At 55.6% G+C, this 24,026-nt stretch overlaps 2 protein-coding genes across 4 annotated transcripts in view; one reads left to right on the top strand and one right to left on the bottom strand.

Moving 5' to 3' along the window:
• DPP6 (dipeptidyl peptidase like 6) overlaps positions 1–24,026 on the top strand; it is a 609,552-nt gene that overhangs the window by 541,074 nt on the left and 44,452 nt on the right. For all 3 annotated transcript variants that reach the window (XM_059711373.1, XM_059711371.1, XM_059711372.1), the window contains exon 10: positions 3,876–3,973. In XM_059711373.1, the coding sequence (XP_059567356.1) occupies positions 3,876–3,973 (98 nt within the window). The remainder of the gene's footprint in view (positions 1–3,875; positions 3,974–24,026) is intronic.
• Positions 9,956–10,819, bottom strand: LOC132211390 (uncharacterized). The gene is made up of 2 exons (XM_059656084.1): positions 10,578–10,819; positions 9,956–10,525 (listed from the first exon to the last, which is right to left on the bottom strand). Exons 1-2 carry the CDS (start codon positions 10,668–10,670, stop codon positions 10,004–10,006), a joined length of 615 nt encoding a protein of 204 aa, XP_059512067.1. The 5' UTR covers positions 10,671–10,819; the 3' UTR covers positions 9,956–10,003.

Here is a 24,026-nt window from a genome sequence, read left to right as displayed (position 1 = left end):
GAGGTCCCAGGTAGAGACGCATGGGTCCCGGGCCAGAGCTGAGCTTTGTCTCTTCCGTGTTCCTGTCCCAAGGGCACCTGGGTGTCAGCGCGTGACAGGGATGTGCCTTTTGACAGAATTCCTTTACTCCAGCTCTGGCTTGTCATCCACCCAACCCATGGAAAGGCCAGGGTGACAGCCAGATACAGCTAAGTAAGTATGCTGTATGATGCCGAGCCTCTCAACACATACACACACACACACACACACACACACACACACACACACACTCTACAGCCTGGCTGTCTGACCTTCAACTATCCACCCACAGCTGGAGTGGTTTACCAGATGAAGCCCTAATCTAGGGGTGAGGACCATGGTCTTACAGTGAGGGCCTTGACCTTACAGTGAGGGCCTTGACCTTACAGTGAGGGCTTTGACCTTACAGTGAGGGCCTTGACCTTACAGGGAGGACCTTGGTCTTACAGTGAGGACCTTGGTCTTACAGTGAGGACCTTGGTCTTATACTGAGGACCTTGGTCTTACAGTGAGGGCCTTGACCTTACAGTGAGGACCTAGGTCTTACAGTGAGGACCTTGGTCTTACAGTGAGGGCCTTGACCTTACAGTGAGGACCTAGGTCTTACAGTGAGGACCTTGGTCTTATACTGAGGACCTTGGTCTTACAGTGAGGGCCTTGACCTTACAGTGAGGGCCTTGACCTTGCAGTGAGGGCCTTGACCTTATGGTGAGGGCCTTGACCTTATGGTGAGGGCCTTGACCTTATGGTGAGGGCCTTGACCTTACAGGGAGGGCCTTGACCTTACAGTGAGGGCCTTGGTCTTACAGGGAGGACCTTGACCTTACAGGGAGGGCCTTGACCTTACAGGGAGGGCCTTGACCTTACAGGGAAGACCTTGACCTTACAGGGAGGGCCTTGACCTTACAGGGAGGGCCTTGACCTTACAGGGAGGACCTTGACCTTACAGCGAGGGCCTTGGTCTTACAGGGAGGGCCTTGACCTTACAGTGAGGACCTAGGTCTTACAGTGAGGACCTTGGTCTTATACTGAGGACCTTGGTCTTACAGTGAGGGCCTTGACCTTACAGTGAGGACCTAGGTCTTACAGTGAGGACCTTGGTCTTACAGTGAGGGCCTTGACCTTACAGTGAGGACCTAGGTCTTAACAGTGAGGACCTTGGTCTTATACTGAGGACCTTGGTCTTACAGTGAGGGCCTTGACCTTACAGTGAGGGCCTTGACCTTGCAGTGAGGGCCTTGACCTTATGGTGAGGGCCTTGACCTTATGGTGAGGGCCTTGACCTTATGGTGAGGGCCTTGACCTTACAGGGAGGGCCTTGACCTTACAGTGAGGGCCTTGGTCTTACAGGGAGGACCTTGACCTTACAGGGAGGGCCTTGACCTTACAGGGAGGGCCTTGACCTTACAGGGAAGACCTTGACCTTACAGGGAGGGCCTTGACCTTACAGGGAGGGCCTTGACCTTACAGGGAGGACCTTGACCTTACAGCGAGGGCCTTGGTCTTACAGGGAGGGCCTTGACCTTACAGTGAGGACCTAGGTCTTACAGTGAGGACCTTGGTCTTATACTGAGGACCTTGGTCTTACAGTGAGGGCCTTGACCTTACAGTGAGGACCTAGGTCTTACAGTGAGGACCTTGGTCTTACAGTGAGGACCTTGACCTTACAGGGAGGGCCTTGACCTTACAGGGAGGGCCTTGACCTTACAGAGAGGACCCTGACCTTACAGTGAGGACCTTGACCTTACAGATAGGGCCTTGGTCTTACAGGGAGGGCCTTGACCTTACAGTGAGGACCTAGGTCTTACAGTGAGGACCTTGGTCTTATACTGAGGACCTTGGTCTTACAGTGAGGGCCTTGACCTTACAGTGAGGACCTAGGTCTTACAGTGAGGACCTTGGTCTTACAGTGAGGACCTTGACCTTACAGGGAGGGCCTTGACCTTACAGTGAGGGCCTTGACCTTACAGTGAGGACCTTGACCTTACAGTGAGGGCCTTGACCTTACAGTGAGGACCTTGACCTTACAGGGAGGGCCTTGACCTTACAGGGAGGGCCTTGACCTTACAGAGAGGACCCTGACCTTACAGTGAGGACCTTGACCTTACAGATAGGGCCTTGACCTTACAGTGAGGGCCTTGACCTTACAGTGAGGGCCTTGACCTTACAGGGAGGGCCTTGACCTTACAGTGAGGGCCTTGACCTTGCAGTGAGGGCCTTGACCTTGCGGTGAGGGCCTTGACCTTACGGTGAGGGCCTTGACCTTACGGTGAGGGCCTTGACATTACAGGGAGGGCCTTGACCTTACAGAGAGGGCCTTGACCTTACAGGAGGACCTTGACCTTACAGGGAGGACCTTGACCTTACAGGGCGGGCCTTGACCTTACAGGGAGGGCCTTGGTCTTACAGGGAGGGCCTTGGTCTTACAGGGAGGACTTTGACCTTACAGGGAGGGCCTTGACCTTACAGTGAGGACCTTGACCTTACAGTGAGGGCCTACAGTGAGGGCCTTGGTCTTACAGGGAGGGCCTTGACCTTACAGGGAGGGCCTTGACCTTACAGGGAGGGCCTTGACCTTACAGGGAGGACCTTGACCTTACAGTGAGGACCTTGGTCTTACAGGGAGGGCCTTGGTCTTACAGGGAGGACCTTGACCTTACAGGGAGGGCCTTGACCTTACAGGGAGGGCCTTGACCTTACAGTGAGGGCCTTGACCTTACAGGGAGGGCCTTGGTCTTACAGGGAGGGCCTTGACCTTACAGGGAGGACCTTGACCTTACAGGGAGGGCCTTGACCTTACAGTGAGGGCCTTGACCTCACAGGGAGGGCCTTGACCTCACAGGGAGGGCCTTGACCTCACAGGGAGGGCCTTGACCTTACAGGGAGGACCTTGACCTTATAGTGAGGGCCTTGACCTTACAGGGAGGACCTTGGTCTTACAGGGAGGACCTTGACCTTACAGGGAGGGCCTTGACCTTACAGGGAGGGCCTTGACCTTACAGGGAGGACCTTGACCTTACAGGGAGGGCCTTGACCTTACAGGGAGGGCCTTGACCTTACAGGGAGGACCTTGGTCTTACAGGGAGGACCTTGGTCTTACAGGGAGGACCTTGACCTTACAGGGAGGGCCTTGACCTTACAGGGAGGGCCTTGACCTTACAGTGAGCTCTGGGACAGGTACTCAGAAGTCAGATTGATAAAACCCCAGATCACTGAGGGTTTGAGATTTCATATTTTAATGGAAAGTTACCATATTCTGGCCACAGAACTCAGCTGCTCTTTGCCCCATGATGCTTCTGCCAAATCAGAGCCATGAGGTGGTCCACCCACCGGACTCTGCCCCTTCGGGGGGCGGGTCTCCTCCTCCACCTGAGCTTCTCCCTCAGTCCCACCCACAGCCCTGCAGATGGTGCAACACACATAGTCCCCTTCCCCTTCCTGCTGGTGCCACTGGTCCCAGGACAGAGGGAGTGAGGGTTCAGAGGGAGGAGGTTCTGTTCCTTTCAAAGGACTTCGTTTTCCCACCGCTGGGCCACGCCATCATCACCATCGTCTCCACTTCCAGAATGTTCTCTCCTTCTCCTTATCTATTTGTTTCCCACTCCCAGGGGCTCAGCCAGTGGAGTGGTGCTGGCCTGGTGATGACAGGTGGTGGGGAGGGCTGGGCTCAGTGAGGAGAGGGCAGGCTTCCAGCTGCGAGGAGAAGTGGCCGGCTCACGCAGGAACAGCCTGCCCCCAGCAAGCTTTGCTCCTGAGCTCTGAGCTGCAGGCCCCGGGGCCTGTGCCCTGGGAAGACTCCCCAGGCCGGCTCCGGCCAGACTGAGGTGGCCTCACCTCCCGTCCTCTTGTCCCCCCAGGCCGGGTGTGAGAACCCCAGCATCTCCCTGCACGTCATCGGCTTAAACGGGCCCACCCACGACCTGGAGATGACGCCACCGGACGACCCGCGGATGAGGTTTGCTCCCCTCAGTTACGTTAGAAAGTAGCAATGACGAGGTGAATGGTTGCTGAATGTGCATGGTCTCTCCGGGCCCCGGCGTGTTTTACTGCTAACGTAAATGTCCGAGAAAAAGGTAATTACCTGTTTCCCATGTTTTATCTGGGTGTCCTGGCGGGGACACCAGCCTGCAGTCCTACATCTCTCACCCTCACCCGGTACCTGGCTGCGCTCCTCCCAAAGGGCCGTGGTGTCGACCACAGGTGTCCAGCAGGGGGCGCACTGACTCCACCTTTCCAAACAGCCCAGGGAATGGCACTTTTTGTCCCTGACGCCCCATTCTTGGAGTGTCATTCCGGAGCAGCCCTGTACCCACTGTTTTATGAGCCAACTCCCCCAGAGAGTGAGGGAACAGCGTGCCATTGGGGGGACGTTTTGACACAGATGATCCTGTTATTAACATCTAGTGCAGGTGGATTTGTTTTTAATCAAAAAAACTGAGTAGCATCTATCAAAGCGAAGTGGCCTGAATATCAGTTTCATTTTGTCCCAAAGTTCAAGGATCCTGGAGGTGTGGAAACTTCCGGGGCCCACTTATGTGTCATTAAACTCTGCTGAGAATATGGGCGGGACTGGGGAAGGGGCGGGCGTTCGATTGGCACAGGTCCCCTCACTCAGAGAGCCCTGCAAGTCTATAAACAGCCCCGGGAGCCAAGAGTGATTCCTCCTCAGACTTGGCAAACGCCAGCCCAGATGTCGCCAGAGCTCTGCCCCTGCAGAGTCCCCGCGCTGAGGGCAGCTCCTGGCGCTCCCGGCTCAGGGCCGGAGGAGTGAGCCGGTGGTTCTGCTGGTCTGAGTGGGGCGTCTTTGGCTGTGACGCCCACGGTCACCCCCTGCCCCCGTCCGCAGAGGAGCTCCTGTAGGACGCCATGGGCGGGGTGGGGAGTCTAACCGTCCTCCTTCAGGGACTGTAAAGTGTGTAAGCGCCTCAGGCGAAGGGCTCCCTGCGCGTGTCCCGCCCGGGACTGATCCCCCTCTCGCCTCCCGTCCCCAGGCCTGACTCTTGCAGCCTCTCCCCGGGGAGTGGGCCCTGCGTGTGCACCCATCGCTGGTCCCGGACTGAGACCTGTGGCGCTGGCACTGCTTGGCTGGGGGAGAAGAAGCGCTGCTCATTGCTCCACCTTCTCCTGATGCCCACACATGCCTGCTTTCCCGCAGCCCCTCCCTGCCCACCTCCGGGGCCCGCCCAGCAGACTCACTGAATTAATATGGCGTCCCCTGGAACAGGGAGCCATGGGCTGGAGCGCACTGGAAACCTCACTTGATTTGATGGTGCTGCTGCCGCAGGCTGGTCTGCTCCGGGGGCAGGAAGCACAAGCTTCCTCCCAGCCCGAGCTCGGTCCACCATCAGGGCCGCTCGCTCTCCTTTCCTGCGCTATTGGTCATGCCCTTTCTCCGCAGTGCGCAGTGCGAGGCTGTCATACCGTCTGCGGGGCCACCCTGTCGCAGCCCCTCCCTGTCACACTCCCTCACACTGTCCCAGGTGCACGGACAGATCAGACACCGTGCGCCTCGGGCATCTGTTTCCTGAGCAGTTATTATCCGCCACCCATGAGACTGAGGGTGCGGTGGGTGGGGAGGCACAGAGGGCACCTGAGCCTGGGGGCTGAGTGAGCAATGCAGGGGGAGGGGGCAGGAGAAAGCGGGGGGGGGGGGGGTGCTGATTAGTCTGGAGGTGGCAGCACCTGTTGAGGGCAGTGTCTGCCACCGGCGTCTGGGGCCAGAGCCTCTGCTGTGGGGACGCCCTGGCGCTGTCGTGGTCAGCAGTCCCGGCCTCTGCTCACTGGGTCAGAGCACCTCCCTCAGTGTGACAATCACAGACGTCTCGGTCACTGCCCGGTGCCCCCCCCCCCCCCCCCCCCCGTCGAGGTCGGCTGGTTGACAGTGACAACTGCCTGAGTTCCCATCCTGGTCTGGCCTGGGTCCTGCCTCAGTTTCCTCCGCTGCACAATGAGATGAATATTAGTAAGAGACGTGTTTACTCTCAGGGTGGTTGTGGCAACGGAATGAGAGAATGCGCTCCGCACAGGCAGGGGTGGCTCGTGGGCGCCCTCCGTGTCCTGGCTGTAAAGTCCACCTGTCCCTGGCGCTCTCCCCTGGGGGACTCAGCCCGGCCTCATCCTCGGAACCTCTGGTTCATACCCCCCCCCCCCCGCCCACCCACCCACCGTGGCCACTCCCCCTGGTCAGGTTGTGACTCTCGGGCAGGCAGTGAGCATGCGGTTACAAAGGGAACCAGTGAGGTGTTAGAACCAGGCCGCAGGGCTGGAGAAGCTGGGTGTGCAGGGACCGTGGGACACAAGTGTGAGGGGACGTCTGCTGGGTTATGGGTTCAACGGGGCCCTCACTGTGAGCTCCAGGGAAGGCTCGCTCTGCAGACACCGCCCACGCCACGCCACGGGAAGCCACGCCAGCCCCGGAGGAGCACCCGGGGTCCTGTGTGCCTCCCACGGGTTTAGGGTCCATTTCCTAACCATCGCTACATGGCACCCAAACAGAACACCCTGAGTCACCTCTAAAGCGGCGCAGATCGCACGCTCCCTCTGCTAGAGCCCCGCTGGGTCTCCTGTCCCTCAGGGTGAAGGCCAGACTTGCCGCGGTGCCCTCAGGCCCGGCCGCCCGCTGTGGCTGCCCAGGCCTGTCCTGCGGCCCTGCAGTGACAAGGCTGGGTTCCCCTTCTGTAGGGACTTGGCCCAGGGCTCCCGCTGCCTGACCAGCTCCGCCCACATGACCACAGGGCCAGCCGAATGCCCGGCCCACTCCCTGCCTTAGTTTCCTGGCAAAGTGTCTGCACACTCCATCTCTGCGTCCCACCGCCCGCCGCCCGGCAGGGAGAGGCCAGGCGGCAGGCCCTTGGTGTGACTGCAGCCCCAGCAGGACCGGGCGGAGCATGCGCTCAGCACACCTCTGTGCAGGGAGCAGCTTCACTCAGCCGTGGTGCCGAGGGGATTCCCGAAGAGTGCGATTCTCCCGCTGCTGCCGGCACCTTTCATCTCAGAAGGACGCTGGAGGGGACGCAAAACTGTCCTCTACCCACCCCAGGCTCTCAGCTGGGCGCTAACAAGACAAAATCAGGTGGTTTATTAACACGTGTAGCCCACGCCACGTGACAAAAAATCTCAATGAAAAGTAACTCAAAGCGCCTGCAGTGGGAAAGGTCATTTGTAGCGCATTGGCAGGCAGAGGACGCAGCTTCCGTTTCCCGATGCAGGCTGTGGGAGGGACTCTGAGGAAGGCTTGTCTGCAGTTCCAGGGGCTCGTCTGTGGTTCCCGGGGCTCGTCTGTGGTTCCCGGGGCTCTTCTGTGGGTTCCTGGGTACAGTCTGTGGTTCCCAGGGACCGTCTGTGGTTCCCGGGGCTAGTCTGTGGGTTCCTGGGGATCATCTGTGGTTCTCAGGGCTCGTCTGTGGTTCCCGGGGCTCGTCTATGGTTCCGGGGCTCATCTATGGTTCCGGGGCTCATCTGTGGTTCCCGGGGCTCATCTGTGGTTCCCGGGGCTTGTCTGTGGTTCCTGGGGCTCGTCTGTGGGTTCCTGAGGATCATCTGTGGTTCCCGGGGCTCGTCTGTGGTTCCCGGGGCTCGTCTGTGGTTCCCGGGGCTCATCTGTGGTTCCCGGGGCTCGTCTGTGGTTCCCGGGGCTCGTCTGTGGTTCCCGGGGCTCATCTGTGGTTCCCGGGGCTCGTCTGTGGTTCCCGGGGCTCGTCTGTGGTTCCCGGGGCTCATCTGTGGTTCCCGGGGCTTGCCTCTGAGCTCAGCTCTGTCCCCAGGAAAAGGAGACTTTCCCTGCAACCCCACCCCCACCCCCCGGCCTCTGACAGAAAGGGGGAGGGGCTGCTTTCATGGCCTTCAGCTCAGAATAGCCGTCATGTCCAAAGCCTATTTTGGGTGACCTATTCTGGTTTCCCTCAGCACTGCCAAAGTTAAAAATCAGATGCCTACTTTGTGCAGAGTTTTAAGTAGGAAGGAGACCTAACCACTGTCCTCGAAGACCTAGGCAGGGCAGACGGCGACAAAGAAATACATCACATTAAAAAGTACCAGCCCACCAGTGTGGCCCACCGGAAACTCTGCTGTGTGCGCCACCACCAGGCACCACCCTGGCCTCTCCGCCGGTCATCGCAGCCCAGAGCCAGGACAGCACAGGGTCAGCGGCCGTAAAGATGCTGCCGGGGCCACAGGTGGAAGAGGCCTGTCCACACATGATCCCAGGAGCAACGCTGAGGTCACCTGGGAAATGTTTATGATAAAGATGACAGTGGTGACCCAGGACCACAGGGAGGCGGCGATGCCTGGCCACACTGAGAGAGTGCTGGACACCCGGAGGACAGTGTGTCCCGGTGGAGCTGTCACTCCGCACGGCAGCCCTGTCCTTCGGTTTCTACAGCGTCACGTGGGAAGCGGCCACACCAATGAAACCAGCACAGTTGCTTTGCTGGGTTCCAGCCTCTCAGAGCCCCTGAGCTGAGAGTGGGGTGAAGCTGGGAGACACGCGGCAGGTCGTCCGGTCAGGAGCCAAGTACCTGTGCTGATGGTATTCTCTCTCCTCCAAACACCGACTCGGGTGACCACGGCCGCCGCCCCACGCAGTTTCCTGACGGCCTGCAGCACAGCCCGAGAAGGACGCCAGCACTGGGCCCAGGGCCACACTCCCCTGCCCCACCTCCCGCAGCCCATGAAAGGCCCAAAGGCCACTCGTTTTTATGTCATCTTACTCACCTTACTCATTTCAATCTTCCGGACCAGGATTTAGGATCTGCTCAGCTCATAGCACACCGTCCCTGCTGGATGACAGCCTCTCTTGTTTTATTTGTGGTGGGTTTTCCTTTTCAAACTTATTCTCTATCCATTCTCCCCCCTCCCCCACTTCATTGGCACCTGCTTAAAATGCATCTGAGTACCCTTTGTCCCTGTTAATGTTTGTAAAACATGCAGTGTGTGTGTGTGTGTGTGTGTGCACTTACCTTACATAGATGGCATTGTGATGCATGGAGACAGAGATAGAGATAGAGACAGAAAGAGAAGATAGAGATAGGGAGATAGAGATAGAGATAGAGATAGAGATAGAGATAGAGATAGAGATAGAGATAGAGATAGAGATAGATAGGGATAGGGATAGGGATAGGGATAGGGATAGGGATAGGGATAGGGATAGGGATAGGGATATGGATATGGATAGGGATAGATAGAGGTAGAGGTAGATAGAGGGAGAGGTAGAAGTAGATAGAGGTAGAGGGAGAAGGAGAGGGAGAGGGAGAGGGAGTGGGAGAGGGAGGGTAGAGGTAGAGGTAGAGATAGACATTTATATGTGCGTGTAGATCTGTTTCCTCTTTCCTCGCTCAGCACTGTGGGGACCCCTAGCACATTGATGTCTGTGGGCAGCTCGCTGCTTCTGACTGCACACAGTAACCTCTGTATTTCTGCAAATTCCCAGCAGCTGAGATTCTCCTGGCTTTCTCTGTCTCCTCCACATGCATCACCCATGCAACCCCATGCTGACCCGGAGAGGAGTGCAGCCTTCTTCCTGTACAAAATCTGGGCTTGTATAGAGATTGGCCGCCCATCTACTCCAGTGCAAGGCTTTGCTAAGGGCTAGGGATTAGACAGAGATAATCAGGCAACGAAACATCACAGAAAATCAGGGTCCTCAATCTTAATGACCTGAGCCTCATGCCACAACATTATACCACCACCACTAGCTTCACCACCACCACCATCACCACACCATCACCACCACAACCATTACCACTATTACCCCCACCACCACCATCACCTCTGTTACCACCACCATCACTACCACCACCATCATCACCACACCATCACCACCACAACCACTACTATCATTACCCCCACATTACCACCACCACCACCATCACCATCACCATCACCACCATTACCTCTACCACTATCACCACTATCACCTCCATTACCGCCATCACCACCACCACCATCACCACCATCACTATCACCACCACCACCACCACAGTGACCATCAATACCACAACACCACCATATTACCACCACCACCACCATCACCATCACCACTATCACCACCACCACCACCACCACAGTGACCATCAATACCACAACACCACCATATTACCACCACCACCACCACCACCATCACCACTGTCACCATCATTACCACCATAACCACCATTACCATCACCATCACCACTTCCATTACCACCATCATCATGACCACCTTCATCACCACCACCACTACCATAACCAACAACATCACCATCACCACCACCTCCATTACCATCACCATCACCACCATCACCACCACCACCACCACTGCTATCACCACCATCACTATCACCACCACCACCACAATGACCATCAATACCACAACCACCACCACCATTACCACTACCACCACCACCATCACCATCACCACCATTACCTCCACCACCATCACCATCACCACTATCACCACCATTACCACCACCACCACCACCACTACCACCATTATCACCACCACCACCACCACCATCACCATCACCACCACCTCCATTACCACCATTACCACCATCATCATGACCACTCATCACCACCACCACTACCATCACCAGCACCATCACCACCACCTTTGTCACCACCATCACTTCAACCACTACCTTCACCACCGCCACCACTACATCCACAAGCACCATCACCACCTGAGTTGCCAATAGCTGGGTTCTTAATCAGAGATAGAACCAGGATGAACACAAGACCCTGATACCTAACCCACTGCTCGTGTCATTGCCCCAGAGCTATGAAACATAGCATGTTCCACTTCCTGCTTACACTCTCAGGTGGCACAAGCTATATTGCAAGATTTAATTGCAATTAAATCTCCTTCTTGGTTTCTGTCATCAGGGGTGTGGTGTGAGTTTGTTTTTGTTTTTAAGCTTCTTGGGCGATTCTGAAGTGTGTCCCAGGTGGACAAGGCCCTCTCCGTAGCAATGGTTTCAGTGGAATGGGAAAACTGTCGCACTGTCCAATGTCCCCACCTCCATCCCTGCATCCGCTATCTACTAACATGTTTCTAATCCAGGCTTCTGCCCTCCCATCAATGACTGCGGGAAGGTATGTATTTTACCTGACGTGACTTTGAAATGTGAGAGTGCTCTGGGTATGGACCACAGATGCATGAATGCTCTCTATTGCCCTCAGAGCTGGGCCTATCTCTGCTTCCACTGCATGTGTCGGGGGATGGCCAGGGACATTCCGATTCCCAGGGGTTCGTCTTAGGCAGCAGTCCTCCATCAGCTCACGGACAACTGCTGTGTTCAGTGTCCGGTCAGGTGTGGTCTGTTATCCATGAGGGCAAGAAGCCACTCATGGTGATTGCAGAAGCGGAGATGCTCCGGGCCAGAGGAGTGACGTTGGTCACTGAAAAGGGGCTTCACAGCGTTACTGTTGGTCCCGGGTTCTGGTGCTCTCAGGGGAAACGCCCGGTGCTTTAGGGCCTGGAACCCTGAGCCGTGCGTGTCCGGACAAGCAGGTCCCAGGGAAGAAAGCGTGTTCCACATGGCTGTGCCGTTTGGAAAGGCGGCCAGGTTGTTCCGAAACACTGAATAGATGGCGAGCCGTCTGGCAGGAGACAGTGGAAAAGAACATGGCTTCTGCCTTGCCCACCCCCTTCAGTAAGCACCTCTGCTGGTGACAAGCTCTGCCAGCCGAAGAGCAGCGCTGACACTCGAGGACGTCGGCGACACGCTGCCCAAGGCTTGCCAAGGCCACGTCGCGAGGCCCCTGAGGCTGGGTGACAGCACACTCAGGGCCGACGTGGCAGGTACAGGCTGTGGGGGCCACGGCCGGCAAGTCCAGGCGTGGCTTTGATGGCAGCGCAGGACCACGGGGTTTGGCAAAACGTACCCCCTCGTGTTGAAGGTGCTGGCGTGCGCTGGGGGTGAGCGGCGGGGGTCAGAGCTGCCACCCAGCAGGTCTGCCCTGGCTCTGGTCCCCGGAAGGGCTTCCTTCCTGGGGCTGTTTCCGGAAGGGCTCGGCATGTCCCTTATGCCCCTCGCACCTCCTCCACAACCACAGGGAGACGGAGGCCCACGGAGGGCTGGCGACCTGTACGGCCACCGCAGATTCACTCCCGGCCAGGCCGGGGCCCGGGCGGGGTCCTGGCCCGGCGTCCCTGGCGCCTCTGTGGCCGCTCTGTCCGCTCAGGCTCCCCTGGCGCCCAGGACGCTGTGAGCAGACCCTTCCCCACCCACCCAGCGAGCCCCTGGTCACCGTCAGTGTTCTGAGCGCCCTCCCATGGCGGTGCCACAGCCAGGGAGCTGAGGGGTGCGGACAGGGCCCCACAGAGGGACTGGTGAGGGGGGATCACTCCTTCCTCCACCCCCGCCAGGCGCGTTTCCCAGGGACTGAGTTCCCGCAGCCCTGCTCCTGGGCTTGGGGTGACTCTCTTCCCCTCCCCGACACCTGACAACAGGTCACTGTCTCCTGCGCTGAGTTCCACGGCCCCGGTGGCCATTCCCTCCTCGCAGTTCTCTTGTCTCTGCCTGAAATCGGCCGGGTGCGCCTCCACAGTCTCATCCTCGTCAGCGGGCCTTTGTGTCTGGGGAGAGTCCTGGTGAGACTCTGCACACGGAAGGGGCCACTCCACTGTCATTTGAGGGGCAGAGGCCCAGGTGCCGCCTAAGGTCACTCACCGGGGCTGATGGCTCTCCCCTGGACGGACCCGCTTCCTGAAGTGTGATTATGTCCAAAAAACTCTGGACTTCGATCGAGAGACTTTACTAGAAAGACTGTTGTAACCGGGAGAAAAGCAGGGCTGCCTGACACTGTGCCCCTCTCCGACCCAGCAGAAACTCGCCTTTCTCCCCTGGGGGGAGAAGGAGCCCAGGGAGAGGGGAAGCTGCCAGGCAGGGCAAGCACCAGGGCGTCGCGAGGAAAGTGCCCCGTGAGGTCAGCTGCTGCCCAGGAGGAGCTGTATGGGGCACCTTCCACGCTGGGGACAAGCAGAGCTCAGGAGAGGACCAGGCTCCAGTTCGGTCAGGAGAGAGCAGCAGGCAGCTGTGACACGTGCTCAGCTGTGCTGACGTGGCCTCACCGAGTTCACTGTGCAATGGGGACAGCAGAGGTTTAGAAGGAGGCAGCTGCCCCATGGCCAGGACAGGGTGAGGACAAGGGTGGCGGGAGCTGAGGAGCAGGTGCTAGAACCAATCCCAGAGATGCAGGTTGCCAAGGTGAGGTTGCCATGGGAACGCTGCTCCCCATCCCGCCCTCACAGAGGTACCAGTTCTAGAAACACCTGAGCGGCTCTTGACCTTGAGCAGATGGCACAGGCCTCTGAGCTCAGTGTGGCCAGACGGTCAGGACATTTCTCTGTCTGCACAAGACTTGGCCGCATCTGAGGCACAGCGAGTGGGGACATGGTCACGGAGGCAGTGCCAGGCAGGGTCAGCAAGGCCCTGGCTGGGGAGCGGGGTGGTCATTGGAGCTGCCTGAGCCCGAAGTCGCTCTCAGGTCCTTCGTCTATAATGGGGGAAAGTGGGCATCTCAGGACGCGTCTGCCTCTGAGTCCAGCAGGGCTCAGTATGCTCCCTGGCACGTTTGAGCCTCAGTTGTGGCCTGGACCTCAGGTGAAGGTCTCTAGGGAAAGGGGAGGGGAGGCCCAGGGGGGCTAGTGTGGTTCTCTCTGTATCTGTGTCCCCTCAGGAAAGAAAGGGGTTCATTCCAACAGTGCTGAACCAGGCAGAGCTGGTGAAGGAGAGGGCAGGGAGGAGTCCCACCAGGAATGGGTAGTGTCCAGAAGTCAGAGGCAGCTGGGTCCCTGTGACCATTCTAGGCCTGAGGGGACGGGGGAGCAGTACAGGATCCTGGGGACAGAGAGCCTAGTGCAGCAGCCACCAACAGGGACGAGGGACTTGGTTTGATGGACTGTATGGAGTCATGGAAGCAAATGCCCACTTTTCCTCTCTCTCACCCTTGGATCTCCTATGGGTGCTCCTAGGGGGCAGCCAGAGCCCCTTGATGCCACCTGTATGGTGAGCCTTTCCCTCTCATGGGCACAGAGAGAGCATGGTGGGAAAGGGGGAGGGGGCCTGCAGCGTCACAAGGAAGACATCCAGCTCATCCTCGAATGACACAGGAATCTCAGTGCACAAGGGTGTTTAATATCTATTGAGTGGACAGGTCAGGTATATGGGTGGGTGGATGGAGGGTGGAGGATGGATGGATGGATGATGGATGGATGAGTGGATGAGTGAGTGGATGGATGGATGGTAGATGGATGGAAGGTGGATGGATGGATGAATAGTAGATGGGTGGATGATGGGTAGATGGGTGGAGGTATGATGAATGATGGATGGTGGATGGGTGAGTGGATGGATGGTGGATGGGTAAGTGGATGGGTGGATGGGTGGAGGTATGATGAATGATAGATGATGGATGGATGGTGGGTGGATGGATGGTGGATAGCTGAGTGTGTGAAAATGAAGGCTAGAAAAGGGGCATGAGACTGGCCTCCACCTCTTCTATTCAACAGATCCCTTCAAGCTCAAAGCATATAAACTATTGAGTAAGGACTCCACGGTTCCTAAGATGCCACACCTCTCACTTCCTTCTACCGCCTCCTGACAGTTGGCCTGCATTAGGGCCAGTGCCTGAGACAGAAGGAAAGGGTAACATGATCTGTGCCTACCTTGAAAGTGAGATTGTGGAAATCTACATCACGTAGTATTTTTGCATTTTGCAACATGCAGCCTGCCTGCAGATGGTTTCACGGTCATGTGACTGCCCTCGGCGTACGCGGAGGCACACGCTGCATCACAGGGGACTTTGGGGACCCGGTGTCCTTTCATTCTGCTCAACGATGTCTTTTTGTTAAAGAACATTTTTAAATTTGTTACGCATGGTATTTCTTTGCTCTAGCTTGATCCATGGAATAAACAATGCTTTTAAAATGACAGCATTAATCGCAGGCTCTCCATTTCAGTAGACAAACAAGCCTGTTGTTCCTCACCCTTTCTTGGCACACGACTGTCGGAAGCTCTGCCAGAATTTGGAATAGCGAGATGTGACAGGCACATTCACCCCTGCACGAGGGATGGTGTGCCATCAGTATTTCATGGCAAACAAACAACCGATGAAAACGCACACACTGCTCACCAAGAAGAGCCGCTGGGCTGGGTGTGAGGGCTCCTCTCTGGAGGTCCGTGGGAATGTGTCCCTCAGCCAACGGGCCTTTCAGTAAGCGCCCCTCCACATGCTTCCTCCTGGTAGAGCTGTGCTTACCTGGGCAGAAGTTAGGGGCTGCGAGTCTGTCTCCCCACCAACTGTGAGCCCCCCATACGGCAAGGGTTTGGCCCCATGGCTGCCAGCATCCAGCGCCGTGCCTATGGCTCTGAGCCTGACTAAATGCTCCTGGAATGAACATATTTGTGGGAAGATAGCGTGTTTTAGAATAAAGAGAAAATTAGTATCATTCCCTTCAGGAATCTTTGCTTCCTGCTTACATTTTGGTGTTGTGTTCTTTATAAAATGCAAGTTCTATGATTCTCAAAATGCGACGACTTATTGTCTGTGATGATCAAAGAGCTTTGGTAACTCACCGCATCTGGACCCTGTCTCAGGACTAGGTTAGGGTTAGTTCATTCACCTTCTTTTTTTTTTAATATATACTTTATTGATTTTTTACAGAGAGGAAGGAAGAGGGGTAGAGAGTTAGAAACATCGATGAGAGAGAAACATCGATCAGCTGCTTCCTGCACACCCCCTACTGGGGATGTGCCCGCAACCAAGGTACATGCCCTTGACCAGAATCGAACCTGGGACCCCTCAGTCCGCAGGCCGACGCTGTATCCACTGAGCCAACCCGGTTAGGGCAATTCACCTTCTTAATTACTCTATTTATCATGGGCGTGAACTGCGCCCAACCCCTCTTTATTGAAAGCACCTCCCCTGCCTGCGGTGCCTCCGTTCACTCAGAGGATAGTCTGTAAGGGCAAAGGCAGAGACAGACATGAGGACTATGGGTAAATGGCACATGGACTTGTTTTCTTAGACTCTGCTCACCTGCATGTCACATGGCTCACGCAGACCAGTGCATCTCCCACCTGAGCGTCGCTGCGCGAGTCACCTGGGGTCCCAGCCACACCCCGAGAGTTTCAGACTCAGCAGGCCTGGAGTGAGGCCTGAGAGTTTGTATTGCCAAGTGCCGTGGGTCTGGGACCATCCTGTGGAGTTAGGGTTAGGGTTAGGGTTTAGGGTTAGGATTAGGTTAGGTTAGGGTTAGGGGGTACGGTTAGAGTTAGGGGTTAGGATTAGGGTTAGGGTTTCGGTTTAGTTTATGGTTGGGTTGGGGTTTATTAAACGCTGTTTCTAATGCTGCCTCTCTCCTGTGGTGGCATAATCTTCAGCTGACTGTCCGCAGACACCCACCAACATCACTGCTGTTTGCTGTTCTTTGTGGGCAGGCCCTACCTCTCTGAGTGATGCTGGCGACCTGCCGCAGCCCCAGGCTAGGGCACAGCGAGCCCTCGGAAAGGACCCCTTTTCCCTGCATCCTTCTGGGCGGCTGGGAAAGGGAGGAGCTGATAGGAGATCACAGTGGCCTTCGTGTTCATCACCTGCACTGACACCAGCAGGCTCCTCGGGCAGTCGGGCCGCGGGGCCCGGCACCACAGCTCGTCCCGTAGGCGCCTGCTTCCCGCTGCATCGGCAGCAGCAGCAGGTGACCTCCTTCCCACCTGGCCATGCACCTGCATTGCTCTCTCCCATTCCCACATCCCTCGCTCTCCATCCGGGCAGCGCTGTTTCCGTCGCCTCCCACGTCCTCAGTTGTCATAGCTTTCCCTGCGGTCCCCGCCGCGGCGCTGGGCCTGATGTGTAAGAGGCGTGCCCTTTGCCCTTTGCCCTTTGCCTCGAGGAATGGATGAGGAGAGACCCGAGGGCAGGGGTCGCAGGTGTGGGAAGGGGGAAGGCAGGGAAGATGGCCGTGGCCGTGGCTGTGACCACAGCATCTGCCCCCTTTTCATGGTTCTCGAGTCGGTCAGAGATGCCTGGGAACTCCACACAGAATAGCAGGCATCTGTCTGGACTGACTCCCCAGCTGGAGGCGGGCGCGTGGGGTCCCCAGGCCTCATTGCCTGTGAACTGCCCTCCAGCCTGGAAGTCCCTGCCCATGGACACAGCCCGCCCAGCCTCTGTGGCTTCTGCTGACACCTCTGAAAGTGCCATTCTCCTGGGACAAGGCCTCGTGAGGACACAGAGCCGGGACTCAGGCAGCAGGTCTCCAGGTTTGCCAACCCCACTGGAGGGGCACCCGCCTGGGAGAGGCTTGCAAAGGCCCCACTCTACAAAGTGCAGGAGACACAGAGGCTGCGGACCAAGCCCCAGGAGCCCTGAGCAGGCGGGGCCCTTCAACTGGCATAAGTGCCTACAAAAGGAAGCCTTCGCAAGGCTAAGGCAACATGCTGCTTCCTCCTTCTCTTGTTTCAGAAGGACAGAAAATAAATGTGCGTCCCGTCCATGTAGGTGCGTCCCGTCCATGTAGGTGTAGGTGCGTCCCGTCCGTGTAAGTGTGTCCCGTCCGTGTAGGTGCGTCCCGTCCGTGTAGGTGTGTCCGTCCGTGTAGGTGCGTCCCGTCCATGTAGGTGTAGGTGCGTCCCATCCGTGTAAGTGCGTCCCGTCCGTGTAGGTGCGTCCCATCCGTGTAGGTGCGTCCCGTCCGTGTAGGTGCATCCCGTCCTTGTAGGTTTGTCCCGTCCATGTAGGTGCGTCCCGTCCGTGTAGGTGTGTCCATCCGTGTAGGTGCATCCCGTCCGTGTAAGTGTGTCCCGTCCATGTAGGTGTGCCCCGTCCATGTAGGTTTATCCTATCCCTGTAGGTGCGTCCCGTCCGTGTAGGTGCGTCCCGTCCGTGTAGGTGCGTCCCATCCGTGTAGGTGCGTCCCGTCCGTGTAGGTGCATCCCGTCCTTGTAGGTTTGTCCCGTCCATGTAGGTGCGTCCCGTCCGTATAGGTGTGTCCGTCCGTGTAGGTGCGTACCGTCCGTGTGTGTCCCGTCCATGTAGGTGTGCCCCGTCCATGTAGGTTTATCCTATCCCTGTAGGTGTGTCCCATCCAGGTAGCTGTATCCTGTCCTTGTAGGTGCATCCCGTTTAGTATAGGGGCGACCCCGTCTGTGTAGGGCATTCTGGCTAAAAGCTGTGTGTTTGGTTTGGTGGAAATTCATCTCAGACCTTGATCAGGCCGAAAGCATCAGGCAGCCCTTCCTGGGCCCGTGTGGGTGACCATGCTGTGTCACGCCCTCCATGCTTCTCCCTGCACCAACGGGCACCATCTGAGTTCAAGTCCACAGCAGACCAGCTGTTGGGATTTCCAACCTTTACCTCCTTCTCCCTAAAGCAACCCTCACCCTCAGCTTGCTGCCATCTGATCTGACCTTACCCCCTCATGGACACTTACGTTATTCACCTACCAGGTTAATGGTGGACACTATTGCGTGTTCTTTTGCTCACCTGCCCACTCCTGTTTTCTCTGCTTTTAACGGTTCACTTCCTGAGGAGCTCGAAAAAAAATGCCTGCTCTTGTGAACTCAGTCTGCCCAGTAGGGCCCAGGGCACCCGCGGGCCTGTGCGCCGGGGCACCCCAGGTCCTGTGCGCCCGGTCACTCCAGGTCCTGTGCGCCCGGTCACCCCAGGTCCTGTGCGCTGGGGCACCCCAGGTCCTGTGCGCCCGGTCACCCCAGGTCCTGTGCGCCCGGTCACCCCAGGTCCTGTGCGCTGGGGCACCCCAGGTCCTGTGCGCCCGGTCACCCCAGGTCCTGTGCGCCCGTTCACCCCAGGTCCTGTGCGCCCGGTCACCCCAGGTCCTGTGCGCCCGGTCACCCCAGGTCCTGTGCACCCAGAGAGCAGACGTCTGTCCCAAGGCCCCTGTGCCTTTTCTGGAGTCACTAAAATGTTTTTCCAGAACTCCACACATTTCCTTTTTGGTTAATTTTCATTTGTGTTTAGCGTTATATTTCCTTTTCCTAAAGTAATGCATATTGATGCTTAAAATAGGAAACAACAGTCCCTTCTGCCTCTCAGCATCCCAACCCCAGAATGGAGACCACTTAACTCTTTTATACCATGTCCCTGGGAGTAACATCATGTCGCCAAGAATATGCTCCTTTTGCTGCTTTCTACTAATTAATTTATTCATTTTTATTGTCCTTTTTATTGATTTGAGAGAGAGAAAGCACATCAATTTGTTGTTCCACTTATTAATGCATCATTGGTTGCTTCTTGTATGTGCTCTGACCAGGGACCGAACCCACAACCTCAGTGTAACAGGATGATGCTCTAACCAAGCCTGAACCACCCAGCCAAGCCCTTTATTTTCTTTTTAAATGATAGACAAGAAGTTGGCACACTTTCCTCTACACCCCTCTACCTTCTCCTTATATGTGCATTTTATTTTCTCTGCAGGTTACCTTTATAAACTTAACCTAGAGGCCTGATGCACTAAATTCGTGCAAGAATAGGCCTTCCTTCCCCCAGCTGCCGGCACCAGCTTCCCTCTGGCACCCGGGACCTGGGCTTCACTCTGGCTCCGGCTTTGTCTGAAAGGACGTCTGGAATCACGTCCGGAATGATGTCCGGTTTAATTAGCATATTACGCTTTTATTATTATAGATAATATTGCCACAAGTTCCCTTCACATTGCATTATGATAAACAAGAAATCATACCTCCCAGTTTATAAGATGTTAGTCCTGCCCTTTCCGACAGGTCCCTTCCCTGTCCCTGAAACTTCTGTTGCCTTTTTTTAAAAATTTTGTATTGTTGAGATTTATGACATTTGCATTCTTTCTTGTAACCGTAACTAAATCTTCATTACTTATCTGTAGGCTGATTCTAAAACATTAACATAAATAAACACCATTGACTTCATTATAAGTAATTATCTTGCATGGCAGAGCTGAGTAGTATTCTGTGACTGTGTCACTTTTATGTTCTGCTTTTCGTTTTTCCCAGTTTTATATTGCCTTTATTTTTCACTTGGACTATTTGCTTTTATCAGACTTTCATTTTTATTTTCCAAACTCTATCAGGTGCTCGGTTGCAGTGCCCTTTCCCCCAGACCCATCTCTCCGAGGGTCCTCCACTACCCTGCCCTAGTCTGGACCGGCCGCTCACTGTCACACCTGACCGCAGCCATCCTGGCCTTCCCTTGCTGCACTCCCTCCTGGGAGCCAGTGTGATCTCTTCTTCCTGACTCACCCCCACTTCTGTCCGGAGGACATCCTCGAGGTGTTTTCCTAAGAAAGGACGATTGGAACAAACTTTTCGAATTCTTGAATATCAAAAAAATGTCTTTTCCTCACATTTGTTGAAAATTTTAGCAGTATGAAGACCTGTAGTTTGAAAACCATTGTCCCTCAAATTTGGAGGTAGAGCTCCATTGCTTCTGGAGCTCAGTGTTGCTGATGGCCAGCCTGGTGTTCCGCTGATACCTGCTCTTCTGGGGGTCACCTATTTCTTGTTCCAAAAGCCCTTTTGATTTTGAAATAGCATCCAAATGGGTTTCATTTATCATCTTTCTCATTCAGAGACTCTCAGATGAAATCCCTGTTCAGCCACATTTCTCTGCTGCATGATATTGTACCTAGACCTCAAGTCCTCAGAATTTTCTCGGGGTCCCACTGTGCAGGGATTTTAGGGTGCTGCTTTTTCAACCAGCCTTGCCTCTTACCACTCTTCTGTCTACAGAGGAGTAGTTAGGGAACAGACCTGTGTTATTCCTTACTAGTAGCCCTGCGCACAAATCCCTGCACCAGTAGCTCGCTGCTGCCCTCCTGTAGCTCTCTGCCCGCTGCCCTGTCTCCTGTAGCTTGTCCCCCTTCATAGCTTGCTGCCCTGCCCCCTCCTGTAGCTCTCTGCCTCCCCTGTGTAGCTCGCTGCCCCACCCTCCTGCTGATCTGGTCGTGACTCGGTCAGTCGTTACGCTTCACGGTGTAACAACCATTTGCATATTACATCTTTATTATATAGGATTATCATCACAGTTAGGTTTCCACAGAGAGGAACATGATAAACATGATAAATCCACCAACTTACGTGGGAAACCTCCAGTTTCTCCTTAATGACCTTCTTATTTAAGAAGTAATCTCCACTTTATAGAAATAATCATCACTTGCCACCCCACGAGCTATTAAGCATTTGGATAAATTTTCTTTTGAGATTTTTTTTTCTAGAAATGCATACGTGTTCTTTATTTGCTTGTCTGTTTTGTTTTTTTTTTGTTTTGTTGTTTTTGGGGTTTTGTTTGTTTGTGTGTGTGTGTGTGTGTGTGTGTGTGTGTTTTATCATTAAGCCATATTCCCAGCACCATTGGTAGTATGAATCTTCCTTTCCCCACTGGTTTGGTCTGATACTTTTATAAAATAATAAATTATATATATACACTGTTCTGTGCCTATGGAAACCATTGTGATTAAGGCTGTTCACCGACTTGTAGACCTACTGATTCTTACATCAGTAAAAAGTCTAGGGCCAGACTATAGTATTAACAGCTTCTCATCTACACCCCTCTCATGAGGGTTAGACTATTTTAAAGACTATCTTGGCCATTTTTGTTCATTTCTTCTTATATATAAAGTTTAGAATTATGTTATTAGCTGATCCCCTCTTGGAAAAGAAGCTCCTTGCTCTTCCTATTAGAATTGAGTGGCTTTCTTTCACAAATGTGAGTGCTCCCCGAGGGACAAGCTGTGCAAAGTGCTGAAAATACGAACGTGAGGAGGGCGGGTACGGTTGCTGCCATTCAGCACTTACTGTGCCCAGTCAGTTCTTCCCCAGATGGCCATGATTTTGAAATCTTGACCACATTGAGTGTTTTTATTCTAGGAGCATAGTGTGTTTGCAGTCCTTTCTCTTAAACACTGTCTTTCTGTTTCATTGATTGTGTTTTTGTTTTTAATCTTCCTTGAAAAAAGATTACTCAATTTTTCTAATTCTATGAAATATTCACCCAATATTTATTTTATTTTATTTTATCACCTAATAAGGACTTTTTGCATTTGTATTCAAGTTTTGTGATCAAATTGGTAGCAGTTTGGGACCAGATGGGGCTGAATGGACTTTAGAAAGTATCTTCTCACATGCTGTGCTGTGACTCCAAGCCTTGACCTGTGACTGGCCCTCAGAGACGGTCTAGTCAAGAAGACGCGCTCTGCGTTGGTTGTTAAAGCAGGCCGGGGTGTCACAGGCCATCAGGCCCCGAGCCGGGGAACAGCGGAGCAGCCAGACCTCTGTCCTTTGTCAGATGTGTCACCGGTGCCCATGGAGTACGGGGCCTGGGAGAGCACGCTTGCTGAGTGACTCATTGGCCTGGGACGTGGGGGGGCTGCATGCTCAGGGGTGCGTCCTACGCAACATCTCTTTCTTGCCTTTCGACGTCCCCTCCCTGTCGCCCACTCTGGCCACTCTGGAAGAGCGTTCCCGGGGGCCCTGCCCCTGAGCCGGGCAGGGCTGCCGAATCCCCCTCGGCCTCTCCGAGTCCATCTCTCTGGCCTTTCCCTTCGCGTCTTTGTCGTCCCCTCAGCTCGCCCTGGAGGTTAGCCTCACGCGCTCCTCTCATGTTTTCTGCGTGGTTTCCTCCACCCGCATGTGCGCACGACCTCGTGTTCTCCCCGAGGACAGAGCCCACCCCTGACGTCCGGCCGCAGACGGGGTGGCGAGGCCTCGCTCCTCTCCCCGCCCGTGGGTGCTGCGTGGCCGCTTCTCCGAGGGACTCCGAGCAGAGCCTCAGCGTGGCTCCTGCTCCGCTGGGCTGAGGCGGGTTCCCTCCCGCCGCCTGTAGGATGGTTTTGTTTGAATTCTAAGTTGATTGGTGTCTGTGATGCCGCCGAGGCAGGAAAGCCGAGGTTGGTGCTGGCTGGTGCTCCCAGGAGGGCAGGGCAGTGAGTGGGCAAGGGAACATGCCCCCGCCCCCAGCCGGCCCAGCCCATGGGCCCGCAGTGGCCGTCATCGCCGCCGCCTCCCTTACAGCCAGAGTCTTGCAGCGCTTGTTGGCGGCTGCTGTGCCTTTTGCTCCCTTGGCTTCACCCAGGTGGACTATTTTCTGATAGAGCCGGAGCAGGGGTCGCTGACCCACGCGCCACACCCTCCACGTGAACATCGGCATCTCCGCCGTGACCTGACGAGCAGAGTGAGCACGTGTCCGTCCCCACGGCTCTCCCACTTCCTGCCTCTTCATCGTCTGCCCAGCAGGGACTCAGACCATGTGTGACGTAATTCAAATAAAAGTCTTCCCTTTGGAGCGGGGGCTGGGCCTTGAGTTGCTTTGAAGGGCCTGAGCGCATCCATGTGTTTATGGCGCAAATATTGAGGAGCCGCTCAAACCCACCATTGCACACGCGGCTCCGAGCCTGCAGCGGGCACAGAAGCCACAGGCCTGGGAGAGAGCAGGTCAGGGAAGCACAGCCAGACCCCACGGGCCTGGGCGCGCTGGGCGGACACACGCAGAAAATGGTGCTGCAAAGAGTCCGGAAACCTGGAGGGTTGAAACCCGTAAACGCTGGCTCCCCTTGCCTGACCCACCGCCATATTCTCTGTAAGGTCTAAGACCCGGCCCCAAGCAGTTGCCCGGCCTGCCCTCCACCGACCAGTTTCCCACGGGCTCCTGGCTCAGGTGAAGTGGCTAAAACCCTGACAACAAACGAGGAGATTGAGGTCAACACAGCAATGAATCTCCTGGTGAGCGGAGCTTAGGGCAAGCCCCGGGCTACGCCAGCCTTTCCGTGGACGTGGTTACAAAGTACACGGAGGTGTCTTTCCAGCTGGGAGCTGTCGAGCGACGTCCTGCAGTCTCCAGTGGCAAAGGGTCAATAGGACCACAGAGGCTGTCCTGAGCGGCTGTCCTCACTAGGGGTGGACAGGGCAAGCAATGGGAGGAGTGTTCGCTGGCCTCCAGAATGTTCTTCGAATTAACCTGCCAATATTCTCCTGTGCATTTATTTTCTTCTTCCTCTTAAATGTACTTTCCCCCCTAAAACAAAATCCCAGTGCTGGAGGGCCCTG

Source organism: Myotis daubentonii, chromosome 10 (genome assembly GCF_963259705.1).
Source record: "Myotis daubentonii chromosome 10, mMyoDau2.1, whole genome shotgun sequence".
Classification (NCBI taxonomy): domain Eukaryota; kingdom Metazoa; phylum Chordata; class Mammalia; order Chiroptera; family Vespertilionidae; genus Myotis; species Myotis daubentonii.
This window is presented reverse-complemented; position numbering and strand designations above follow the sequence as displayed.

Coding starts and splice junctions, on each gene's coding strand:
- LOC132211390 (XM_059656084.1), bottom strand. CDS start 10,670: ATGGTGCTTGTGGATGTAGTGGTGGCGGTGGTGAAGGTAGTGGTTGAA. Junction 10,526..10,577: donor TGATGGTGCTGGTGATGGTA/GTGGTGGTGGTG, acceptor GTGGTAATGGAG/GTGGTGGTGATGGTGATGGT.